Source organism: Aphelocoma coerulescens, chromosome 15 (genome assembly GCF_041296385.1).
Source record: "Aphelocoma coerulescens isolate FSJ_1873_10779 chromosome 15, UR_Acoe_1.0, whole genome shotgun sequence".
Taxonomy (NCBI): Eukaryota; Metazoa; Chordata; class Aves; order Passeriformes; family Corvidae; genus Aphelocoma; species Aphelocoma coerulescens.
This window is the reverse complement of record NC_091029.1, coordinates 8,866,260-8,887,233: the sequence shown is the minus strand read 5'-3', so window position 1 is coordinate 8,887,233 and position 20,974 is coordinate 8,866,260. Positions and strand designations below refer to the sequence as shown.

At 57.3% G+C, this 20,974-nt stretch overlaps 2 protein-coding genes across 8 annotated transcripts; both read right to left on the bottom strand.

The window, feature by feature from the left end:
- Window positions 1–65: 65 nt before the first annotated feature.
- Window positions 66–3,574, bottom strand: LOC138119492 (somatomedin-B and thrombospondin type-1 domain-containing protein-like). Of its 7 annotated transcripts, none has more exons than XR_011155522.1 (5): window positions 3,045–3,574; window positions 2,140–2,322; window positions 1,931–2,036; window positions 858–1,477; window positions 66–764 (listed from the first exon to the last, which is right to left on the bottom strand). XR_011155522.1 is itself a non-coding variant. In XM_069031421.1 (5 exons), the coding sequence occupies exons 1-4, from the start codon at window positions 3,439–3,441 to the stop codon at window positions 873–875; spliced, it is 1,014 nt and encodes a 337-aa protein (XP_068887522.1). In that variant the 5' UTR covers window positions 3,442–3,574; the 3' UTR covers window positions 66–764; window positions 858–872. The 7 variants fall into 7 exon arrangements, 5 of the variants coding, with proteins under 5 accessions (XP_068887522.1, XP_068887523.1, XP_068887524.1 ...); XM_069031421.1 differs by having other exon boundaries at window positions 858–978; window positions 1,359–1,477; window positions 1,931–2,322; XM_069031422.1 differs by having other exon boundaries at window positions 66–548; window positions 858–978; window positions 1,359–1,477; window positions 1,931–2,322.
- A 90-nt stretch (window positions 3,575–3,664) lies between these two features.
- On the bottom strand, window positions 3,665–17,783 carry SLC25A1 (solute carrier family 25 member 1). The gene is made up of 9 exons (XM_069031425.1): window positions 17,648–17,783; window positions 7,509–7,616; window positions 7,286–7,385; window positions 6,915–7,053; window positions 6,353–6,437; window positions 6,089–6,193; window positions 5,593–5,708; window positions 5,201–5,274; window positions 3,665–5,106 (listed from the first exon to the last, which is right to left on the bottom strand). The coding sequence occupies exons 1-9, from the start codon at window positions 17,736–17,738 to the stop codon at window positions 4,992–4,994; spliced, it is 933 nt and encodes a 310-aa protein (XP_068887526.1). The 5' UTR covers window positions 17,739–17,783; the 3' UTR covers window positions 3,665–4,991.
- Window positions 17,784–20,974: the final 3,191 nt, after the last annotated feature.

Genomic DNA, 20,974 nt, shown 5'->3' with positions numbered 1-20,974 from the left:
AACCAGCACTTTGGTCCTTGGCTGACCTGGGCTTTTATCCCAAATAAAGAGGCCAAGAACATTGCCAGTGTTGAAGCCTTTTAATTTCCCTGCCCAGGAGGGTGGTGTGTGAGTGGGCTGCAGGCGCCAAACATGTCGTGGGCATGCCCTGCCCAGCAAACAGGCAACAGCTACTGCCTGCAGTGGAGCAAGATCCAGCCCTCACATGGCACATGCTCCCACCCCGGGCTGTGGTACCACCACCCAAAGCTGCAGCAGGGACCCCATCAGCAAGGTCATGTTGTGCTGGGCGAGGAGTGGGGAAGGGCAGCAGCACACCCAGCCCAGCCTCATTCCTTCCAGTGGGGGCTGCTGAGCCCCATGGCTGGAACTGGACCACTGGCACCATCACCCACGTGCAGACTTTGGGTGTCTGTTTAATTTCTCTCTGCAAAGACCAGCAGGCAGCTGAACCGCCCTGCAAGGCTCACCTGGTACTGCAGTGAGTGACTTCAGACAAGAGGAAGGACGCTGCCTCCATCCTCACGTGTCTTGCCAGCCACAGCTCCCTGAAAGCGTGATGCCATGGCTGAGCGTGACATCATCACACGTCACCACTGCATCATCTCACCCAGACTTAACCTCATTGTGCTGTTGTTCTACCATTAATCACCACACTTTGGCAATTCCCTTATTTTTAATCTTTATAAGAAGGGTTTTTCCATTCTTCAACAAAATATTTAATGGACAACAGAGGGAGCTGGCTCCAAGGGTGAGCAGCAAACCTGCAGAAGGGTGAAGTTATGAAAGAGACCACATTTTTATTCCATTCCCCACCTCCCCAGCAAGGAGTGGTGCCATGGGGAGGCTCAGCTCACCTTCCCAGGGGGATCCTACACAAAGATGAGAGCTGGTGGGGAGCAGACACAGCCCTCCTGCAGGCCTTCCTGCACCCACGAGCCCTGGCACCCTACCACAGAAGCAGCCACCCAAAATGTCCTGGAAGGGAAAATCAGTGAGAACTGTGGTGTGCCATTGATAAATATAATTTTTTAAAAATTAAATACAGTTTTATATATGGGTTTATATTATATATATAATAATGGCAGTCCGACTAGATGATCATTGTATGTCCCTTCCAACAGAGATATTTTATTTAAATATGTTTATTTTTATATTATAATATTGGTTTATAGGACATACTATTGATTTATTTAATAATATGATGGCATACTATAATATTGTGGCATATTTTAACATAATTATAGCTTTGCATACTAATATTATAATTAAAATATAAGCAGAAAATGCCTTAGAGGCAGGGACAGATGTTCCTCAGGAGAGATCCCACGGTGGGGATGCCACAAATTAGCACCTACCTGGCTCCTTGCAGCCCGTGTCCAGTGCAGTGGGACAGATTCCCCCAGCATTCCACACACACCTGCTTGTCCCGCTGCAGCCGGCGGCTCCAGGCTTGCCCACGGCACGGGGGCCCCACCTGCGTCAGGCGGAAATAGCCGCAGTAGCTGGGCAGGGGGGAGCTGGGGAGCGGGAAAATGTGGGGAGAAAAGAGGGAAAATGGTGGTCGGAAGGTAGGACAGAGGTTGTGGTGGTTTTTTTATGGATTGGGGTATAAGGGGGATGTGGGTTTGGGAGGTGGCAGAGGGGCCTTGGCTGGTGAGGTGAGAAGAGTAATGGCTCTGAGGGGATGCAGAGGGATCATGGTTTGGAGGGTGGGAAGGATAATGCTTATAGGGGCATGCAAAGGGCCATGGTTTTGTATGGGGGTGCAACAGGGTCATGGTTTGGGGCAGGGAGAAGAGTAATGGTGGGGGGAAGGAAAAAGGACCTGGGTCTGGGGGTTGCAAAGGGGTCATGAATGCAAGGAGGGTGCAGAGGGGTCCCAGCTTTGGGGAGGGGGGCTACAGAGGGGTCCCAACTCCACACATACCCAGAGAGCTCCTCTGGCAGCGGCAGCCCAGCTCTTTGCCAGGGATCTCTGAAGTCCTGGCTGAAGGAGCTGGGCAGTATCTTGGCTACCTCTGGCAGAAGAGCAGCTGTGAGGGGCACGGGGATGATTAAAGACACCCCAGGACGGGCAGCGGGGACGGCAGCACATGGGGACGACCACGCAGGAGGGCAGCAGGCAGCCCACGTTACCTTTGGCCGTCCCGCAGGTCGGGTGCTGCCCCAGGCAGCCGCGGCGCTGCTTGAGGTCAGGACAGGGATCCCCTCCGTGCCGGGGCGGGACAGTGACCTGGCGGCTGCGGGCCCTGCTGCCAACCCCGCACGGGGAGCTGCACCCGCTCCACGGCCCCCAGGGCCCCACAGCACAGCCCACCGCTGCCAGCGATGGAGGAGAGGGAAAAGAAAGGCTTTCAGTGTCATGAACAACGGAAAGAGCAGAGCAGGGAAGATGCGGCACAGGGGATGGGGAGAGGGGAGGAAGGACAAGGGCCAGAGTGACCCCAGCAGCCCCTCTTCCCTGACCCCTGCCAGGGCAGGGGCATTGTGAGCTGCTTCCGCAGGGCTTTATCCTTGTGTGCATCGCGCTGAGCTGGACCCTGCTAATCTCCCCGGAGATTAGGAAGGGCTGACTGCGGCAATTGTCCAGGGGGCCGTGACCGGCGCCTGCCTGCCCAGATTTGGGTCCCCAGGGCAGGCTGGTTCTGCACTCCCCAAGCCCACGAGCCCTGTTTGGCACCCTCATTGCAGCCCCCGGTTCCCCGGTCCCTGTGGCCCGGTCACTGCCTGTGCCAGTAGCAGAGGCGACACCGGGGCTTGTCCTGCTGGGTCCCACACTGACCACTCAGGCTTGCGGTGACAGCGCTACCATCAGCTGCAGACCAGAGGCCGCCCCTGCGGGCTCTCTCATTGTCCTGGGGCCAGACAGACATTCAGCATGGAAAAAAGGGGACAAATGGGACATTGCTACAAATCCAGCCCAGCCGGCATCCCCAGACACATCCTCTAACCACTCAAAGTACGGGGCTAACAGGTAACAGCAAACACTCGCCACCGAGCACAGCAGCGGTCCGGCCAGCGCCATCCCCTCGGCCACTCACCGGCACGGCGGCACGTGGCGAGGTAGTCCTGGCAGCAGTCCCCCGTCCTCTGGCAGTACGAGTCGCAGTAGCAGAGAGCCCGGCGGGTGCCGGGGGCCCAGCAGGCGTTGTTCCTGCCGGGGCAGCAGCGGTGCCGGCAGCTGCCCGCGGCACCCACCAGGCAGCCGGTGGCCAGCAGCCAACCCGCCCAGAGCAGCGGGCCCCGCATGGCAGCGGAGCCTGCGAGCCCCGCGGGACGATGGCTCTGCCCCGCACCAGCGGACTCCGGATGAGCAGCGAGGGCTGTGCCCGTGGCCGCGCTGGGAGCTCCGGCCGTGCCGCACCGCCCCCGGGCTGGGCGGGGGGACAAAGCCCGTTCCCTTCTGCTCCACCGCCCCTCGCCGTCCCTTGGCTCCATGGCAGGGCAAGGACTTCATACAATTAACCAGGATTATTAATAAAGCACTGTGCATGAGACAACAGAACCCTGCCTGGGAGCATCTGTGAATGGGCAATACTGGGTTGGAGCGGATGCTCCTCCAGGAGCACCATCTCGGCATGATGGGCAGCCCCGTCCCCCACCCACAGGGCAGAAGCCACTCACTGCCCACTCAGCACAGCCCGGATGCCAACGCAGCTGCTACAGCCAGACTGATTTTATTCAAATTGCAAATGTAAAACAGAATAATAATTTAAAAAAAATCTAATGCAACCCTCACTGGCTTCAGAGCCAAAAGCCACAGGTAAACTGTGCCTGGGCTTTCCTCCTTCACCCTCCTGTGTTAAGGCTGAGCTCATCGCTGGCTACAAGAGAGACAAGGGACAGGTTGAGCCCTGGCTCCTGCACCCCCAGCTCCCTCAGGGAGAAATTTGGCACAAATCCAATGAGGCGAGCCTGGCACGGGCAGGGCAGGGCTCCAGCCCCACGGCCACGGGTGTTAGTGAGTCAGCGTGAAGCTCCAAAAGCTACGGGATCACCTACGGCACCACAGAGAACCGGCAGGAGGGCAGATGCAGGGAATGTGGCAGAAGAAAGGAGTTTGCACCCCTGGCCGAGGGGCCAAGCCTGTGGCGTGGGGCTGCACTGCCTCGCCCCGGCTCGCACACACGCCTCGGCTGTAAACGGCAGGTGAGCGCACCCAGCTCACCCCAACCCCAGCCCACAGGGAGCAGAACTGAAGGCCTGGCTGTATGTGCAATTTTGGGCAAGCCCTGCTCAGCAGCCCGGGGCTGAGCAGGACCCCAGGGATGGGATGGGATGGGATGGGATGGGATGGGATGGGATGGGATGGGATGGGATGGGATGGGATGGGATGGGATGGGATGGGATGGGATGGGATGGGATGGGATGGGATGGGATGGGATGGGATGTTGCACGCCGGTGATCTTGGTGCTGGCAGGGAGGAAGGAGGAAGCTTGGGGTCACACCAGGGGGTCACTGCCTTCCCATCCCGGGGGTGCAGGGCTGTTGGGCCCCCTCCCAGAGCTGCTGTGACTCCGCTGGTGGCATCAGCCCCACTGTCAGCTTGTGACGTACAGCTTGACATTGCACCCACATGGCTCCAGGGGGCTCTCAGCACCTCCAAAACAGCTGCTCCCCAGGCAGTCAGCAGCTCCTGGCTGCTGGGAGCCCCAAGGCCACTGTCCAAGGGACATCTCACCCTGGTTAACCAGCACACAAAGCTGATGTGGGGCCGGGGGAAAGTGTCACCAGGAGATTGGGGTGGGCATGACCTGGGATGCTGGGGGTTGGGATGGTGGGATGCAGCTCCCTCCCTGCTCCTTTTAGCACACAACTAGTAATTTAACCTGCTCCAGAGCCTGTTCCTAAAGATAAAGGTGGCCAGGTTTGGGGTGTGCAGGGCAGACCTGGCCCCAGCAGTGCTGCAGGCGGGTGTGGGTTTGGTCTCTGCTCTCCAGCTGCAGCCCTGCGGGGCACAGGAGGTGGGGGCTGCCTGGCCCAGCCCCTCAGTCCGTTTTCCACACCTTGTTGAGGAATTTGACCACCTCATCGTAGATGATGAAGACGATGGCCACGTCAAGACACACACGGCCCAAGCGAGGCACTGTGCCCTTGTAAAACCTGCCAGGGATAGAGAGGGGGGCCATGGGGCTGGGTGCCTCACAGCCCCTTCCCTGCCCATCCTCCTCCCAGCCACCACCCCTGCAGAGCTTACGCCAGGGGCCCTTCATGTTTCATGATCTGGTAGGCACAGTCCCAGGTGTTCTTGTACTTGTGCGCTTCCAGCCCCTGTGGGAAAGAAAAAGCAGGATCAGAGGCCAGAGCCAGGGTTGCATCTGGGAGATTTCATGGGGGAGGCAGAGAGCTGGCAGTGTACCATGAGGAACTGATCTCTCTCCGCTGCTGCAGGACATCAGACCCCACAGGGACGTCCTCACCTCTGTGCAAACACTCCCCATGAGTCCGGAGCAATCCCAGACATCTCCCAACCAAACCTCACTGGCATCATGTGCCTGCCCCAGGGACTGCACGAAACAGCTCCCAGGCAGTGGGTGCCCCCAGGCTGCTGCAGGCAGAGCAGTCCCACACTGTGCCCTGGCACCGTACCTGCATCCTGGTCTTCACCACGTCCAAGGGGGTGTTGCCGAAGACACTCGCAGCTCCAGCAAGGGCTCCAAACACCCCTGTTATGAAGGGGTTTATGACCTTGTTGGGATTGTCTCCTGGGAAGGAAGAGAGGTTGAGGGCAGAGTGGTGGTGGGATTCCCACGTGCATTCCTGAGGGAGCCTGCAAGGAAGGTCCCAGGTCTGGCTGCTTGTGATCAGGGTGCAGTGCTGAGCTGGGGACCATCCAGCAGCACCAGCACCAGCCCACGCTGCACCATGGGGCTCAGGGTGGGTGGGAAAGTGATGCTCCAGCACCAGGACCTGTCAGCGCCACAAGCTGGTGCCACCCCACCCTGCTTTTCATTTTCCTCCGTTCCAAATGGCTGAGCCATGAGAAATAGGGAGTGTGTGGATGGAAAAACCATCCCAGCTCCCAAGGGTGGTTGGGGAGCCAGAGGCAGAGCCAGGGTGGCCTGGGGGGCCAAGGGCACCGTACCTTTGTACCAGTTCTTGAGGGAGGTCATGACAAAGAAGCGGATGGCCTGGTTTGATCCTTGCTTGAGGATGGTCGCAGTTAGGCCCTGGTAGGTCCCCTTCAGTCCTGCAAGAAGAGGGTGTTGGAGGGGAGACCAGCCTCAAGTGGCAGAGAAAAACCTTACCAGGCCACCTGTCCCAGCCTGTGCCCATCCACCACCTCCTACCCTGTCCCCACAGCAAGGCAGTACTCAGGGGGTCAGGGTGCCACTTTCCCGGGACTCACCCTGTTCCCGAACGATCTCCCGGACGCCATGGAAGAAACCACGGTATTTGGGGTTGGGAGAGGTCTGGTCATGGATAAACTTCACCTACGAGGAGATGATGCACTTGTCCTGGCTGAGGTAATGCGATGGCCCCAAAGGGCTGCCGGCTACCTCCTGCCTTGCTCCAGGGACGGTCCCAAGGCCAGAGCTGACCCATGCAATCAGGCAACTCTGGGAGACATCATGGGGGAAGCCTGTGCCCATGGCCAGCAGTGCCTTTTGCAGAGGAAAACCTGGGAAACTGCCGCTGCAAGCAGTCATGTGGGGCTTACCCTCATAAAGTGGGTGACAAGATGGCTCCTGGGTATGAGGCTCCTCCCTGGAGTGGGGGAGGGGCCAGGGCCACCTGACTTGACCTCCACAGGACTTTCCAGCATCATACCCTCCCCTACAAAACTGTCTTGAGCAAATACACGCAGCCCTTATGTCCCCAGATTTGGGCATCCCTGGCTTTTTCCCTCTCCCAGCCCAGCCCAGCGAGGGGTGCCAAGGCAGGGGACAGTAGCAGCCACAACCACCCACCTTCACAGTCTCCATGGGGCAGACCACGGCCACGGCCTCAGCCACGCCAGCCCCCAGCCCGCAGATGAGGCCCCGTGTGCTGTCCAGCCGCCCCTGCTCATCTCTCATCTGGTTGCTGAGGAACTCGAACATCCCGAACCTGCAAAGGAGCCACTGTGCCAAGCCCTGGGCACCCAGACGGGGGGCTGCACCTCCCCGTTATGGGTCTGTCTCCAGGAGCAGCTGCACACCCTGTGAGAGGACCCTCCCTTGCCTGGGAAACCACCTGGCTTTGGTAAAATGCCAATGGAGACACTGAGGGCAAAGCCACCCCCTTGTTCGCTGCTGTTGGGGGGCCCCCCCCACTCACCCCTTGCCATGGGGGCACATACCTGACAGCAGCCTTGGGGATGGAGCCATACAACAGCGAGCTGAGCCCCCGGTACAGCCCCCGGATGCCATGGTCACGGACAGTCTGCTTCACACAGTCCCCTGCGCAGAGCACAGCGGTGCCACTGTCACCCACCACGCCGAGGACCACCCACCACCGCCCTGCTGAATCCCCTCAGCACCAGCCAGGCTCCCAGGAGCCCCAAACCCAGAGAGGTTGCTCACCAATGCCCTTGTAGCGGGGAGGGTTTGCCTTCTCATCCAGCTGCAGCTGTGTCTTCACATACTCAGTAGGGAATGTGATGCAGATCTCGATCCCTCCAGCCAGGCCACCTGCATTCGAGAGGAAGGGACCCTGAGGCAGGAGCAGCATTGTGCCCATTCAATGCCACATGGCTGCTCCTGGCTCCATGCTGGCTGAGCCTGGGACCTCTGGCAGCCAGGTCTGGGCTGGGACACGATGTCCCTATCCTCACCAAAACCCTGACAACTCCACACAGCAGCAGGGCCCTGTGCCAGCCTGGTGCCTTGCATGGGCATCACTGCCCAGCCACGGCAAGAGCTGTTGAGAAGACTGGGAAAAGGGGTGGGAAAACAGAGCAAAACACTGCACCCATGGCTGTCTATCTGGTGTGTTGCCCCTCAAGGGCACCTCTCCCTCTCTGGTGCCTCGCACCCCCAGGTGAGCTGCCAGCGCTGGAATCTATAAACCCAGTGGTGCTGAAGCAGGCCCAACACCACTCCCCACAGCAGTAGGAGCCCATCTGCAGACCTGGCTATGCCAGCAGGAAGCACAATTATCATCAAGCCTGTCTGGCTGCCCCGGGCTCCCGCAGCGGCGGCTCCTGGGCACTGATTACACCGGCTGCAGCCTCTCCTGATGGCCGGGCAGCAAGGGATGCTGGCTCTCAGCCCTGGGGCTCCCCTCAGCATGGCTGGACCCAGCAGTGCGGGGAGAGCTGGGCTCAGCCCATCCGGCCACGACGGATCACAGGGCGCTTCCTCGCATCAAAGCGCGGCTGGGTCCGCCGAGCAGCGGGAGCCCTTTGTGCCGGCACCAGGAGGAAGCGCGGGGCCGAGCTCCCTCGGGTCTCACAGGGCCAACCCTGCTCAGCCCAGGACAGGGCACGGGGCGCTGCCACTGGGGTCAACACCACCCTGAGCACCTCCAGGATCTCCCTGCTCCTTGCCCAGGAAGGTGAATCATGCTCCGGCCCACAGGCTGCGGCAGTGTGGGGTCAGGGAGGCTGCCAGCTCCCAGTCTCCCATACAGCCTCCAGTGGCTCCTCCAGCCTGGCCATGTCCTTGATGTGACTCAGCAGCACCGTGGCTCCCACCGCAGCCACCCCAGGCTTGCAGCCCCACCACAGCCCAGGGGACACCCCAAGCAGGGAACACACTGCCTTTGTGGGAGAGGCTGGGACTGGGTGCAGTGGTTGTTATCCTGCTTTGCAGTGAAGCACAGGCTGGTGCCACAGCTCTGCTTATCAGCACCCCCCCAAAAGTACCCCCATAAGGGGATGATGATAGGGGACACCACAGCCCATGGCTGCTCCCTGTAACAAGAGCAGGCAGCCCCAACTCCCTGGACAAGCAGACTTTCCCACAAAGTCTTATTTCTTCTGCGCAGCCTCCAGATTTGCAAGAGAGACCCTTGAGCTCTCTGGTGTTGCATACAGCTGCCCCCTGCCAGTGCCACTGGCAACTGGCATTCTCGGGAGCACTGCCGCCTTCTCTCAGCCCAGTCCTGGAGGGAAGGGAAAAGCAGCCTCCCCACATTCCTTCCAGCAGCTGAGCAGCACCCATCTTAAAGCCTTATGCTGGTTTTCCCCCCAGGCAGAAAAAGCACCAGGCTGCACTGTCCTGCCCAGGGAGCCAAGCAGCCAGGCCAGCCTCAACACAGCTGGGACAATGTAAAGCTCAGCTTCATGCTCAAAGAGCATCCACGGGGACACCGTGGCACTGAGTACCCAAGGCAGGACACGCCAGCCCAGCCCAGCAGCATCCCGGCCCCGTGGGGACAGGGCATGAGGCCAGCCCAGCTCTGCCACAGCAAACAAAGGCCCCTTGTTTCCCTCTATGTTCCCAGAGGGGCTGAGCTCCAGCCCAGCCCAGCCCAGCCCAGGCAGGCGCTTCTCAGGAGGCGACAATGGGTGACCACTGCCAGCCCTGACGCCTCCGTGGCACCCGCTGCTTTGGGGGCGTGGGAGGAAGCCACAGGACCAGCTCACAGCACTGCAGCCAGCCAACAGCTCCCCTGGGGCATCACAGGAGGACAGCCACCATCCCCAGGGTCCCCAGAGCACTCCTGCAACCCCCTCAACCCTCTCCTGCCCTTGGCATGTCTGTCAGAGTGGCACAGACACTGCTGGTCCCATGGCAGGGGGCTGGCCAAACACTGATTTCTCCTGCAAAGACAAACAGCTCCTGCAGAAGCAGCTGGCAGGCCCCAGAGAGCAGCACAATAAGGAGCAATGTCCTCCAGCTGGGTGCAACAGTCCCCAAAAAGCTGAGCACCAGCTGGCACCTCTCCACACCGCTGCACACCACCGTGCCACCAGCCTTGTGCCACCACAGCCACATGAACACTCCAGGTGCTGCCAAGGCCACTTCCTCCCTCCTACACTGCAGAACTGAAGTGCTGGACATTTTAAGCATCATAAATATTTGTTCTCTCTCGGTCCCTCAGCACCAGCTCCTGACCCAGCACATTCAGGAGCCAGACAGCAGGGAAGCACCCAGGACAAGCAGCAGTCCAGGGGCAACCAGCACCTCAGCTCACAGCAGCCACACCAAATGGTACAGGGAGAGGTGCTGCACCTCCTGCAACCTGCTCACAGCCTCAGCAGTCACACTTGTCCATGCAGGGGAGGCAGAGGGTCTGCCCAGCATCCCACAGGAAAGCCATCCACAGGAGCCCAGCAAAGGAACAGCATGTTGTTCCTGGGAACTGGCAGCCCCTGGGGCAATGAGGCTGCCCCAGCCAAGGATGAAGGAGCAGGGCACCCATGCTGCCAGTTCCTCTCCCTGTTCCCCAGTGTTGTTCTGGCCTAAATCCCATGGGAAGGTGCACAGAGCACTCCACGACTTGCAGCAATTTTAATCCATTTTCTTTTGCCCACAGAGAGACAGGGTGCCACAGGCCACCTGCCCTGCAGCCCCCTGCAAGCAAGACCCATCAGAGGTCCTGCTCTGCTGTCATCTCCTCTCCCCACACACTTTCACTCCAGCAGAAACTTCATTCTATGCAAATAAATCACTCCACTACTCGCGACCAGCAGCTTTGTCCAAACCCCTCCCTCGCCAGGGCTGCGGGGGCTTTGCAACCTGTTTACCCGGACTTTAACCAGCAGCTCCAGCTCTTGCAACACCGCAGAGTCAGCAGGAACAGCAGCACTCAGGAGGTGAAAGAGCACATGGGGCAGCTGAGATGCCGGGCCAAGGCTCTGGCTGTTCGCTGGGCGCAGCAGAGCCAGAGGAGAGGGAACGTCCTTCAGGGAAGGTCGCTCTGCCCGGCCCCAGGGAAGGTGCCCTCGGCAGGGCGATCCCACTCCCAGCACCGAGAGTGGCTCCCTGCCTGCAGCAAGCCTGCAAGTGCTTCAGCTGCCAGCTTTCCTGACACTGCAGGCCCAGCAGGAAGGGAGACACGGGAAAAATACCCTGGCATAGTTTTCCCAGAAAAAGTTTAGCTCTCCCCGTTGGAGAGACCAGTGGAGGCCGCCCTTTGAGGACACGCCCGCAGCCCTTGGGCACGGCTGGGGAGAGCTGGCAGGAGGGAGAGCAGAGGGTTTTTTGGGGACAGTGGGAGGGTACTGCCCCTGTAATGCTCACACAACACATCATGGCCTCAGCACACGCAGGTTCAGCTTCACACCCCCATCCACGAGCAGCTTCTGGGGACACCACTGACCACCCCGACCCAGGGAGCCCAGCTCCAGACCCAGGACAGGGAGCAGTGCTGAGGGTGGGAGGATGCAGCTGCAATGGAGAAGACAAGCAGAGCCCCAGGACCGACACAAGCCAAGGCTGCACAGCCAGCACTGGCACTGTCACCCTCTGCAAACTCCTACCCAGAGGCAAGTGCCCCAATGAACATCCACTGCCCTGTCTGGGAGCCACAGAGGGGCAGGAGGTGGCACTGGCCCCTCTGCCACTCCTGCAAGTGGCTGTGCTTGCAAAAGCATCCTGCTCCTGCAGAGAGATGGAGCAGCAGGTCTCCGTGCAGCTCTGATGAGAAGTGAGCACCTGGAGAGCAATTTCAGTCTCTCCATTTTAAGAGTAATTTCACATGCTGACATACCAGCACCTGATTTCCATATAAAAAGCACTTTTTAACTTCAGATTCATTAGGATCCTTTCAGGCCAGAGGGAATTATTCCTAAGGGTGTGGAAGCAAAGCAGCAGAGCTCTCCTAGGGCCCATGCCTGGAGCTTCTCTGTTCTCCCAGCTGGGTGGCTCAGGATGGTAGGAAGGCACAAACAGGCTTTCAGCGGAAGCTGAGCCCTGAGTTCCCCATTCTGGAGGCTCCCAGCCCACGTGCAGAAGGTGCAGCTGGACAGGGCGAGCTGAGCAGCTGACACTGGTGACACAGACCACACACTATGGGCACAAGGGGCAATCCTGCCCAGCTCCTGGATGCTGTGCTTACAGCATGCAGCACTCTCACAAGGGGACTTGGTGCCCTTTCCCATTAGCCAACACAGCTTTTGGAGCTGGAGAAATAAGGAAAAAAAACCCCAAGAACCAAAGACCATCAGGCTGCTACAAACCAGGGAGGCAGAAATGCCCACCAGCAGCTTGTGACAGGTCTCTGCAGCCCAGACTGCTGCCTGCTCCCCACACCGAGGGACCATGCCCCGCTGGCAGCCGTCTAGGCTGCTCTTCACCCATCCATTGCCATAACCCAGCTGGAGGCAGCAGTGGAGCAATCCTGCCCTGCCTGCAGCGGTGAAACGGGTTTAGCAGCTCCACCCTCCCAGCCCTTCCAACCACGGGCCATCTTGTGAAACTCGGGGCTCAGGAGCAGGCAGGAGCCTCGCTGGGGCCGCCGCTCTCCGGGACAGCTGGCTCTCGCCAGGACTCCAGCACTTGCACTCCTCACCCGGGCACCTCCTCTGGCCACGGACAGCCCTTCACCACCCATCCGCAGCCACATCCTTGTGGAAAACCACCACGGCAGCTCTGCCACCAAAAGTCTGACTCAGTGCTGAGATGGGGAAGGCTGCTTCCCCAAACCAGACTGCCAGAAGTTTACCTGTGTTTTGGTTAGAAGGGAAAAAACATGTCCTGCAACAGGTCAGCAGGCTCAGAGGGCGTCTGTCCTCATGCTGGGATTAGGAAGGTCTCCCATCTGACAGGGGCAAGGCCAGTGGGGAGCACAGGGGCTCAGCATGTCCAGCAGTAAACACACACTCACAGCTGTTTTGGTTACAGGAGAGTGCTACAGGCAGGCTGGCGAAGGTCTGACCCCCCCAGGGATACAGAGAATGGCAAACATGAGAGGTGCCCCTCTGCACCCTGTGCCACTGTGGGTAAACAGCCCCATGCAAACAGCGCTGCAGATAACGCTACGGATGGGATGAAATAATTTGTCCTGAATCTTACTGGAACTGTCCTGTTTGAACAGGCTGTCCTTTCACAACTCACTCATTCATCACCTCTTTGCATTTACTTCTCAATATGACAATTAATCATTATTACTTTTAAACTTCTCAGCTGTGAGTATGATGGCAGAAGCCATTTCCCCGTGCTCAGTCACAGCATCCTGTTCCTTTGGTGCTGACTCCACCTTTGGAGACTGCCAGGTTCCTCGTCCTGCTCAAGTCACCTTCTCCCCGTTGCCCTGCACACCTCAAGGCCCCAGCTCTATCACCATGAGCTGTCTCCTGGCCAGCACACCACTTGACTTCAGACACCAACCAAGAGTCAAAAAACTCTCTAAAGACATGCAACAGGGAGCCAGTGTTGGAGCCCAGGGCTGTTGGATGACTCCCTCAGCACAGCCCTGCAGATGGATGAAGAAGCCACTGCCGGGACTGAGAGTTCCCTGGGGACAGGCTCTGATCTCCCAGCCCCCAGCACAGGGGAGTGACTGCTGTACCAAGCACTGGAGCACAGGGAGAGAGAAGAGATAGCCAGAAAATCAATCCCTGATGTCAAGAGGTGACCTGAGACCTCAGGGCACAAGCAGGAGCAGGGAGGCTACATTGGCATGCACCACACAGGGCCGTCAGAGCTGAGAGATGCTGCAACATCCCCGAGCTGTCAGCTCATGGCGCTCATCGTCTCAGGAAGATGGACGAGTCCTTCCGATCGTTTACATCAACCCAGAGAAAACAGTTGCCTGCAGAATGTCAAGCAGAGTATCGGGCATGTGAAAATCTCAGAAATTTCAGAGCCCAGGGTTAACCCCAGCTCACCCAGAACCCGTTAGACCGAAGGGACACTCCAGTGTGGTTTCCTGGCCCTGGGGCTGACACCCTCCTCCCACTAGGAGCCTTGGGGCTCTTACAGGTTTCCACTGCAGCCCATGAGGGCTCCCAGGCAGTCAGGGACACACTCAAGGCTAGCATGGTCCTTGTGCCCCACCCCCAAACAGATGACAGCCAGAGGAGGCAACTGTGGGAGAAACCACAGCCAGGAGTGATGTACTGAGGGCCAGCAGACCTGGCAGGACTGGTTCCCTCCACGCTCACCAGTCCTTCCCCCTGGCTGTGCTTAGCCTCCATCCGGCTCAGCATGAAGGGGGCAACATCCCCTACTCTGCTGTGAGCACCAGGCATCCATCTCAAAACCAGGGAGTGTGCTGGACCACAGCCATCCACAGCAGCACAACCTCCCTCACAGCCTCTCCTGAGAGCAACAGCCCTGGAAATACAGATGGACTTGGGACTTTTGGGAAAGGAGACCTGCTCTGCAAGAGGCAAGTCTCAGCTTTCACACCCAGTCTCCAACTCCTCTCCTCTGCAGGTACAGTATTTCCTAAGAAAGATAATATCAAAGACTAACAAAGAAGAGGAAACTGAAGCTCTAATTACTGCTTTGTTCAGGAGCCTGGGCCCCCTGCTGAAACCTGCTTCATGCCCGACTCTCTCTTCAGGCCCTTCTCTCTCCCTGCAGAGTCCCTCTCCCCTGCCCATGCTCCCCCTTGGACCCTGGTGCACATCACTGCTATTTGCCTACAGTGGTAGCCAACACCAGGGTAGCAGCCACAACCACTGTGAGCTCCTTCCAAATCCAGCACCATGTAGGACAACATCCAGGCGTCCTGCCTCCCTGCCCAGGCAGGATTAGGTGTAGGCAGGAACAACTGTGCAGCAGCCCTGGGTGAGCAGAGGTACCACACAGAGAGCAAGGCATCTGGGAGCTTCTCCGTGGGAGAGAGCAGACCCCAGGCTTCAAAGCCAGCTAAAAACAGAATAAGGCTGTACTTAACTCTGGCGAGGGCAGGCAGAGCCTTTCATCAAATGAGCACTGCTAACTTCGAGCAAAGTTCCCAAGGAGGGCAGGGGTGCGAGGGTTTGCCTGCAAATGGCAAAGATCATTTGTGCTGGGCTGGAAATTGCCCACACTGCAGGTTGGCTCGAGCTGACCCAACATGGCATCCAAAAACCCAGCAAAGGGGCACTCTCAGGAATCCCAGAGGTGACTGACAACTGTCTCACCAGCTCTGCCACCAGCATTCCTGTCTCACCACTTACTTACTGCCTTTATTTCAAGCTCCCCACTGCAGTGTGGCCCTGTGCTGGGAGCACAGCAGATCAGCAGCACACAGCCCTTGAGGATGCTGGTGGGAAGGACAGGAGTCTGGTGGGCTGTTGGAAACCACAGCACAAAATGGGAAAGCTGGCTGTGGGGAGGCTGGAGACATGGCTGGGCTCCCGGCCTGCCTGCTAACAGGTTGTTACCCAGCAGAAGAGGTCAAGCTGCCTTCATGTGCTCAGGCCACACACAGCCACAGCAGCACCGGCAGCGTTGTCACTGCAAGGTGAAGTACTGCCTTGGCACACAACAGCTGCTTGGACAAAGGAGAGCCCATTAGCAAATTAATTTTTAACCTTGCATTTTGTCTGCTGCGACAACTGAAGGAGAAGAGCTCTTGGCAGACAGTGCTCTACTTGCATCTCTTCAGAAAAGAGACAACCCCAGCCTGTTGAGGTCTGGGCAGCCGAGGGAGCTGTGCCTCCCTGGCAGAGGATCCCAATTACACACGGGGTCTGGGAGCAGATACACAGCCAGGGTGGGATGATGGCTTAACTCCACCAGCACAGGCTGATGAAGCACAGCAGGAATGTTCCATCTTGAGACCTCCAGCTCTCCAGAACGTGGAGCTTTGAAGCATGCACCCCGTTGTGCAGACAGATGTCAGATGAGAAACTCTGAGAGCATCAGCAAACCCCTTAAAGTCAGCAGAGACAGCCACAAACAGCATTGCATCCCCCAGCAAGGGGCTGGAGGGCTGAGCAGACCAGGGCACAGGGAGTTAACAGCAGCTTTCTCCCATTTCTGTGGTTCTCTAATACAATTAGATGCCACAGAGGCTTGGCTCTGGACTGCTGCCCGTTAACCAATTACTCTGATTACAGCCTGTGAGGAGAAGACCAGCGTCTCAATAGGGTCCTTCTTCTACCTCTGCAGCTTCACATAAACCCAGAAGGGCCCCCCAAGCAGGTGCACATACAGCTTTGTGCTGTATTGCCCAACCTGGCACCTGGCAAAGGCATGCACCATGTCCCTTCCTTTACATCGGGACAGCTTCCAGGCATACCCACAGCAACTCTTCTGGGCAGGGGAGAGCAGAGCAAGTCTACTGCAACCTCTCACAGGACACTGATACTGATAAGCTGGTGATCCTGATTACAGATATACACAAGATCTATGAAAGTATCCTGGTACACTGGTCCAGGCAGTGACAACCTGATGCACTGCATGTGGACAGCAAATTGTGAAAGACTGGGAAGGGTGGACAAGAAGGAAAGAGCCTGTTCTTCCCATTCCAAAATTGGATTAAATCCCATTTAAAAGACCTTTAAGTCAAGAGGCCTGAAAAAACCAACCCATTTTGAGGTGGGGCAGCACAGAGGGGCACAGAGCTCTGGAGGAGCCCAGCCTCACCACAGGGTTCACTTGAGCGAGAAGGCACCCTCTCGTTGGAGACTGCCTCCTCCTTGTGCCCCAGCCCTTTGGCCAGGCAGCCGAGTGATAGCACAGTCCCCTCCCGGAGACGTGACCCTGGGAGGCCTCGGCACCCTTTGCACGCTCCAGCGGCCGTATCCACGCCCGGCAGCTCTCCCGGTGCTGCGAGGGAGGCTGCCCGCCGGGGCGGGGGCAGTACCGGTGGACAGAGCCGGAGCGGCCGCGGCTCCGCTCCCCGTGCGGGCACTGCCCCGATGCTCCCCGGCCCCGCTACTGGAGGCTGGAGCTCTGCCCTTGAAGGGGAGCAAGGAGTTGGAGAGACAAACAAAGGCACAATCGTAGGAGGGGGAATTGGCTGGAAAACACAAAAGCTCTAAACATGCCAATCATGTCGAGGCTGAGATGGCTCATTTCAAAACAAAGACGCTAATCTCCACTCTGGGAATTGTCCTGGGACTGGCAGGAGAAACCAGGGAGCTAATGAACAGCTACAAAGGAGTTTAACAAGCCTGCGACTGTCTTGGACTCCATTCAGCTCAGAGCTCGAAGCAGCCACAAACAGGAGGCAGAGCGTTAACTCTGCAGTTACTGCTGCACTCGGAGCCTATTTTGATCCCATGGAAGCGGTCAGAACTGGACGGGAAAACACGCCCTGATCCATAGGGACTGATGCTGAGGCACAAAGGAGGGACCAAGCAGCCCTCAGAGGAGCTGTATCAGAGCAGCCTGTGGGACACAGCTGGGGCAGGGACAACCGACTGCTGCTGTTGCTGTCCCTTAACACCTTCGGGGGAGCATGTGGGGTCCTTGCTGCCACCAGCCTCTCCCATCAGTTCCGCTTCCTCCTGCTGAACCCCGCTGAACCCCGCGAGCGCCTCTCGCCCCGCGTCATGTCCGAGCCCACCGGCACCTTCCCGGCCGGACCACCGGCTGCAGAAACAGCCTAGCAAGACGTTGCGGTCCCCGCGGACGGGATGAGCCCCGGAGCCAGCGTCCAGGCTCGGGATGCAGCCGCGGGAGCTCTTTGGCTGTGGCCGAAGGGAAACCCCGGTCCAGCGGGGTTGACTTCCGCGGGCAGCGGGAGAGGGGCGGCAGTCCCGGGATGGAGCAGCACCTACGGGAGCGCCACCGCCCCGGGGCGGGTCCGGCAGCCCCCGCCCAGCCGGATGCCCACGCTGGCAGCGGCGGGGCGAGCCCCGGCCCCGGGAGAGCCTCGGGGGGCCCCTTACCTGCCAGGATGGCCTTGCCGGGGTGCGTGAGCTTGGCCTTGCCGGCGGGGGCGGCGGCGGCCAGGCTGCGGGGCGCGGCGGGGGCGGGCATGGCCGCGCTGCTCCGTGGCTCCGGCTGCCCGGCGGCGGCTGCCGAGCCCTATTTCAGAGCCGCGCCCGCGAGGGGCGGCCCCGGCGGCGTCACATCCTCGCGGGGCGGGGCGGGGCGAGGGGGGCCCGTGGGTGGCCCGGGGAGCGGCTGTGCGGGGAGCGGCTGTGCGGGGGGACGGCAGCAGAGCAGCGGCGTGAGCCGCCCCGCGCCTCGGTGCTGCGCGAATGGGGGGTGCTCAGCCCGCTCCCAGGAATCCACGGGAAAAGCCTCCGCGTGGACACGGAGAGATGCCAGTCCGGCGGAGGGACGTGGACAGCAGTGCCTCCTCCCATGAACAGCATCAGCACCTCCGGGCACGCGTAGGCCAGGACTAGCTCTGAACCATCCCAAACCCCCTCGATCAGCGAGGATACACAACAGCGCGCTCCTGCGCGGGGACGAAGGTCCGAGGGGAGGAAAAGGGGAGGGTTTGCTCCTCTCGGGCCCTTGGCTTGAATCCCTTCTGTTTCAGTGAGGAACGGAGACCAGGAACTCCCAGGGTAGGAAGCGCACGTGAACGCCCAGTGCAGGCGGAAGGGAAACAAAAACATGCTCAAATTAAAAAGGCTGCTGTGAGTGCAGTGACACTCCGGGCTTGCCGGGATTGGTTGGTGGTTTTGTTGGTTTGGTTTTTGGTGTTTTGTTGGGGTTTTTTTGGCGGGGGGAGTGTGGGGCTGTGGGGTGGTGTTACTATCTATTGTTCTTCAATAATTGGGCTGTGCAAATTGCACTAGAATGTGTTTTTGCTTTATCTGCAGACAGAGGAAGACTACCCTGCACTAGTTCATGTCCAAATGCTGTATTTACAGGATGCAGGGAAAGAAACCAACACTCTTTTCGTCTCCATCCAGCATTTCTCAGAAACCAGGGAACCCTGGAGCTGTACTCCAGAGCTGTACTCTCCCTTACACCTGGAGCAGCCACACTACTCCAAAGAGGGAACATTTTGTGCAAGAAGTCACCCCAAGCTATGCATAAAACATGCTCCTGTCCAGACTTGCCTTCTCTGTGCTTTGTGACATGATTTTTGCTTAACGAGACTCAGCAATCCAGCAGCTGCCAGCCCTATCCAAAAGCTCACTCTACAGCTACAGAGCCCTGGCATTGTGGCTACACCGCCGGCAGAAAAACCCTTTGGGGAACTGAAGCACCTTTATTCTGCCAGGGTTAAAAGCAAACATACTTGCATTGCAGAACTCACCTCCAGGTGAGACCAGAACTGCGTGTGGTTTCACAACAGAGTTAAAACAGGCACAGAGTGGTCTCATGCCAAGTCTAAGGCCCCCCTCCTCTAGCATGGCTAAGTAAAGGAGGGGGAGCAACTAACATGTGAAGGGTACACGGAAGGAAGAAACAGTCATGGTCCCAGTCACAAATGCAGAGCAGCTTCTCATATTCAGATTAGCACTATTAGAATGGTAAAAATAAGATAAATTCATTCAAAGATGGCAAACAAACAAATGCATTTGGATTTTTGATTAACCTCTGCCACTCCTCATACCTTTCCATCAAATTATCATGGCTTTCACATCTGCCTGCAGACACGTACAGCCTCTGTTGTGAGGCCATTATTACCTTCACAACAAACACTGGCTCTTACAGATTCCCGAATCATCAAGGCCTGTGCACAACCTCATCCTGTTCAAGAAAATACCACACCACATGCTTAATTCGCATCAGCTTCAATGGGATTCACAGCGGTGCTTACTTTGCTGAACAGGGGAAAGGATGATTCATATTTAATCACATGCAGATTGCAAGCCATCTCCTGCAAGGACCTGACCTCCAAGAAGCTGCTAATGCCACTTGTCAGCAGAAAGCCTGAAGGAGAAACAGTGAAAGAAGATAAACAATCCCTGAAATACCAGGGGCTGCAAGAGGTTCATTTTAAATCCCATTACTTATGTGAAAGTAAATACTTGACCAGGCTCACATGGTCAAGAGCATCTCCTAAGAAATGTGTGATCAAAGTATAGAAGAGCAGCTACTGTTACCGACACAACATGAAACCCACTATGGTACTGCTCTCGCTTCAGGAATGTTCATGGAAACAACCCTCTGACAATCTAAACTCCTTTCCCTTGCTGGTGGCTGGTGCTTGTTTCTGCTGGCATACAAAGACACAAGAATTGTGAAATACATAGTCAGGTGCTACTGCAGCCTGTGTGCCTCATGGCATCTCTCCAGGCCCTAATAATCAGAATTAAAAAGAGCTACTGAAAATGAAAGCAACTTTCACAATTTATTTTTTCAAACACAAACAGCAATTGCAGACAGTTTTCTGGATCCTTGGAAGCACATGGTTACATGACTACACTTAGTTCCAATTTATTCCTCCCTTGCTTCTCCCTAAAATTATTATTCTTACTTTTATTTAATTGGCACTGGACAGCACACCATGGTTTCAGAGACTGTGAGTCATCAGTATGGGGCAGATAACTTCCTATTATATATCCTGGGATCAGAGAACCTCTTAATTTCACTGAATTAACAGATGTATTATCACAATTGTTACAACTCATCAACGATTATAAACCTTTCCATGCATTATTAATCCCCATCACTTGCAGTCTTAAGATAAAATGAGAAAACTCATTTTCTCTCAGGTTCCCTAAAGACCAAACAATTCCCTTATGCATAACAGATCCTGCAGATAACTGGCTTCCAGAAGTGAAAATACTGCAGATTTGAGTCAACATTTCCCCAGCTTTCAAGTGTGTGCAGCAGGAGCTACTGTGACTATGAGAAAGATGATGCTATTCCAAAAAACGAACATGAGTCCCACTTGAGCACGCATGCAAAAAGAGCTCCTGTTCCTATTCAAGATTATTCACTGAGATTACCAGGACTGAGCCTCTCAAGAGCACCACAGAAGTCCCTGTTACGTTCACATCTACGTGAGCCTGACTCATCTCAGAAGAGAGTGAAGCCCATGTACCATGTACAGCCTGTACTGATTATCACTCTGCTACCAGCCATGGTTGTGAGTCCCTCACAGCAGGATGGACTACTCAACAAAGCAACTCCAGTTGACAAACTCTTATTAGCAGCTGATGAAGCCATTTCGCCACCCCTAAGTGAAAAAAAAAAGAAGTACCTTACAAAAGGAGAGCAATTCAAAGATTTATTAAGCACCACTTCCCACCCAAACTCATTCCTAGCTCCCCAGCTGGATAACCAGTACTTGGGGAATTTGT

Bases quoted from the DNA above. Each gene is read 5' to 3' on its own strand.
- LOC138119492 (XM_069031420.1), bottom strand. From the start codon at position 3,441: ATGGAGCCAAGGGACGGCGAGGGGCGGTGGAGCAGAAGGGAACGGGCT. The intron at 1,478-1,930 runs GTATGTGTGGAG...CGCCTGACGCAG, and splicing joins CTGCCAGAGGAGCTCTCTGG to GTGGGGCCCCCGTGCCGTGG. The intron at 979-1,358 runs GTAGGTGCTAAT...TTTCCCTTCCAG, and splicing joins CACGGGCTGCAAGGAGCCAG to GACATTTTGGGTGGCTGCTT.
- SLC25A1 (XM_069031425.1), bottom strand. From the start codon at position 17,738: ATGCCCGCCCCCGCCGCGCCCCGCAGCCTGGCCGCCGCCGCCCCCGCC. The intron at 7,054-7,285 runs GTATGTGCCCCC...GCTCCTTTGCAG, and splicing joins ATCCCCAAGGCTGCTGTCAG to GTTCGGGATGTTCGAGTTCC. The intron at 5,709-6,088 runs GTACGGTGCCCT...CTTCCTTCCCAG, and splicing joins CCTCAAGAACTGGTACAAAG to GAGACAATCCCAACAAGGTC.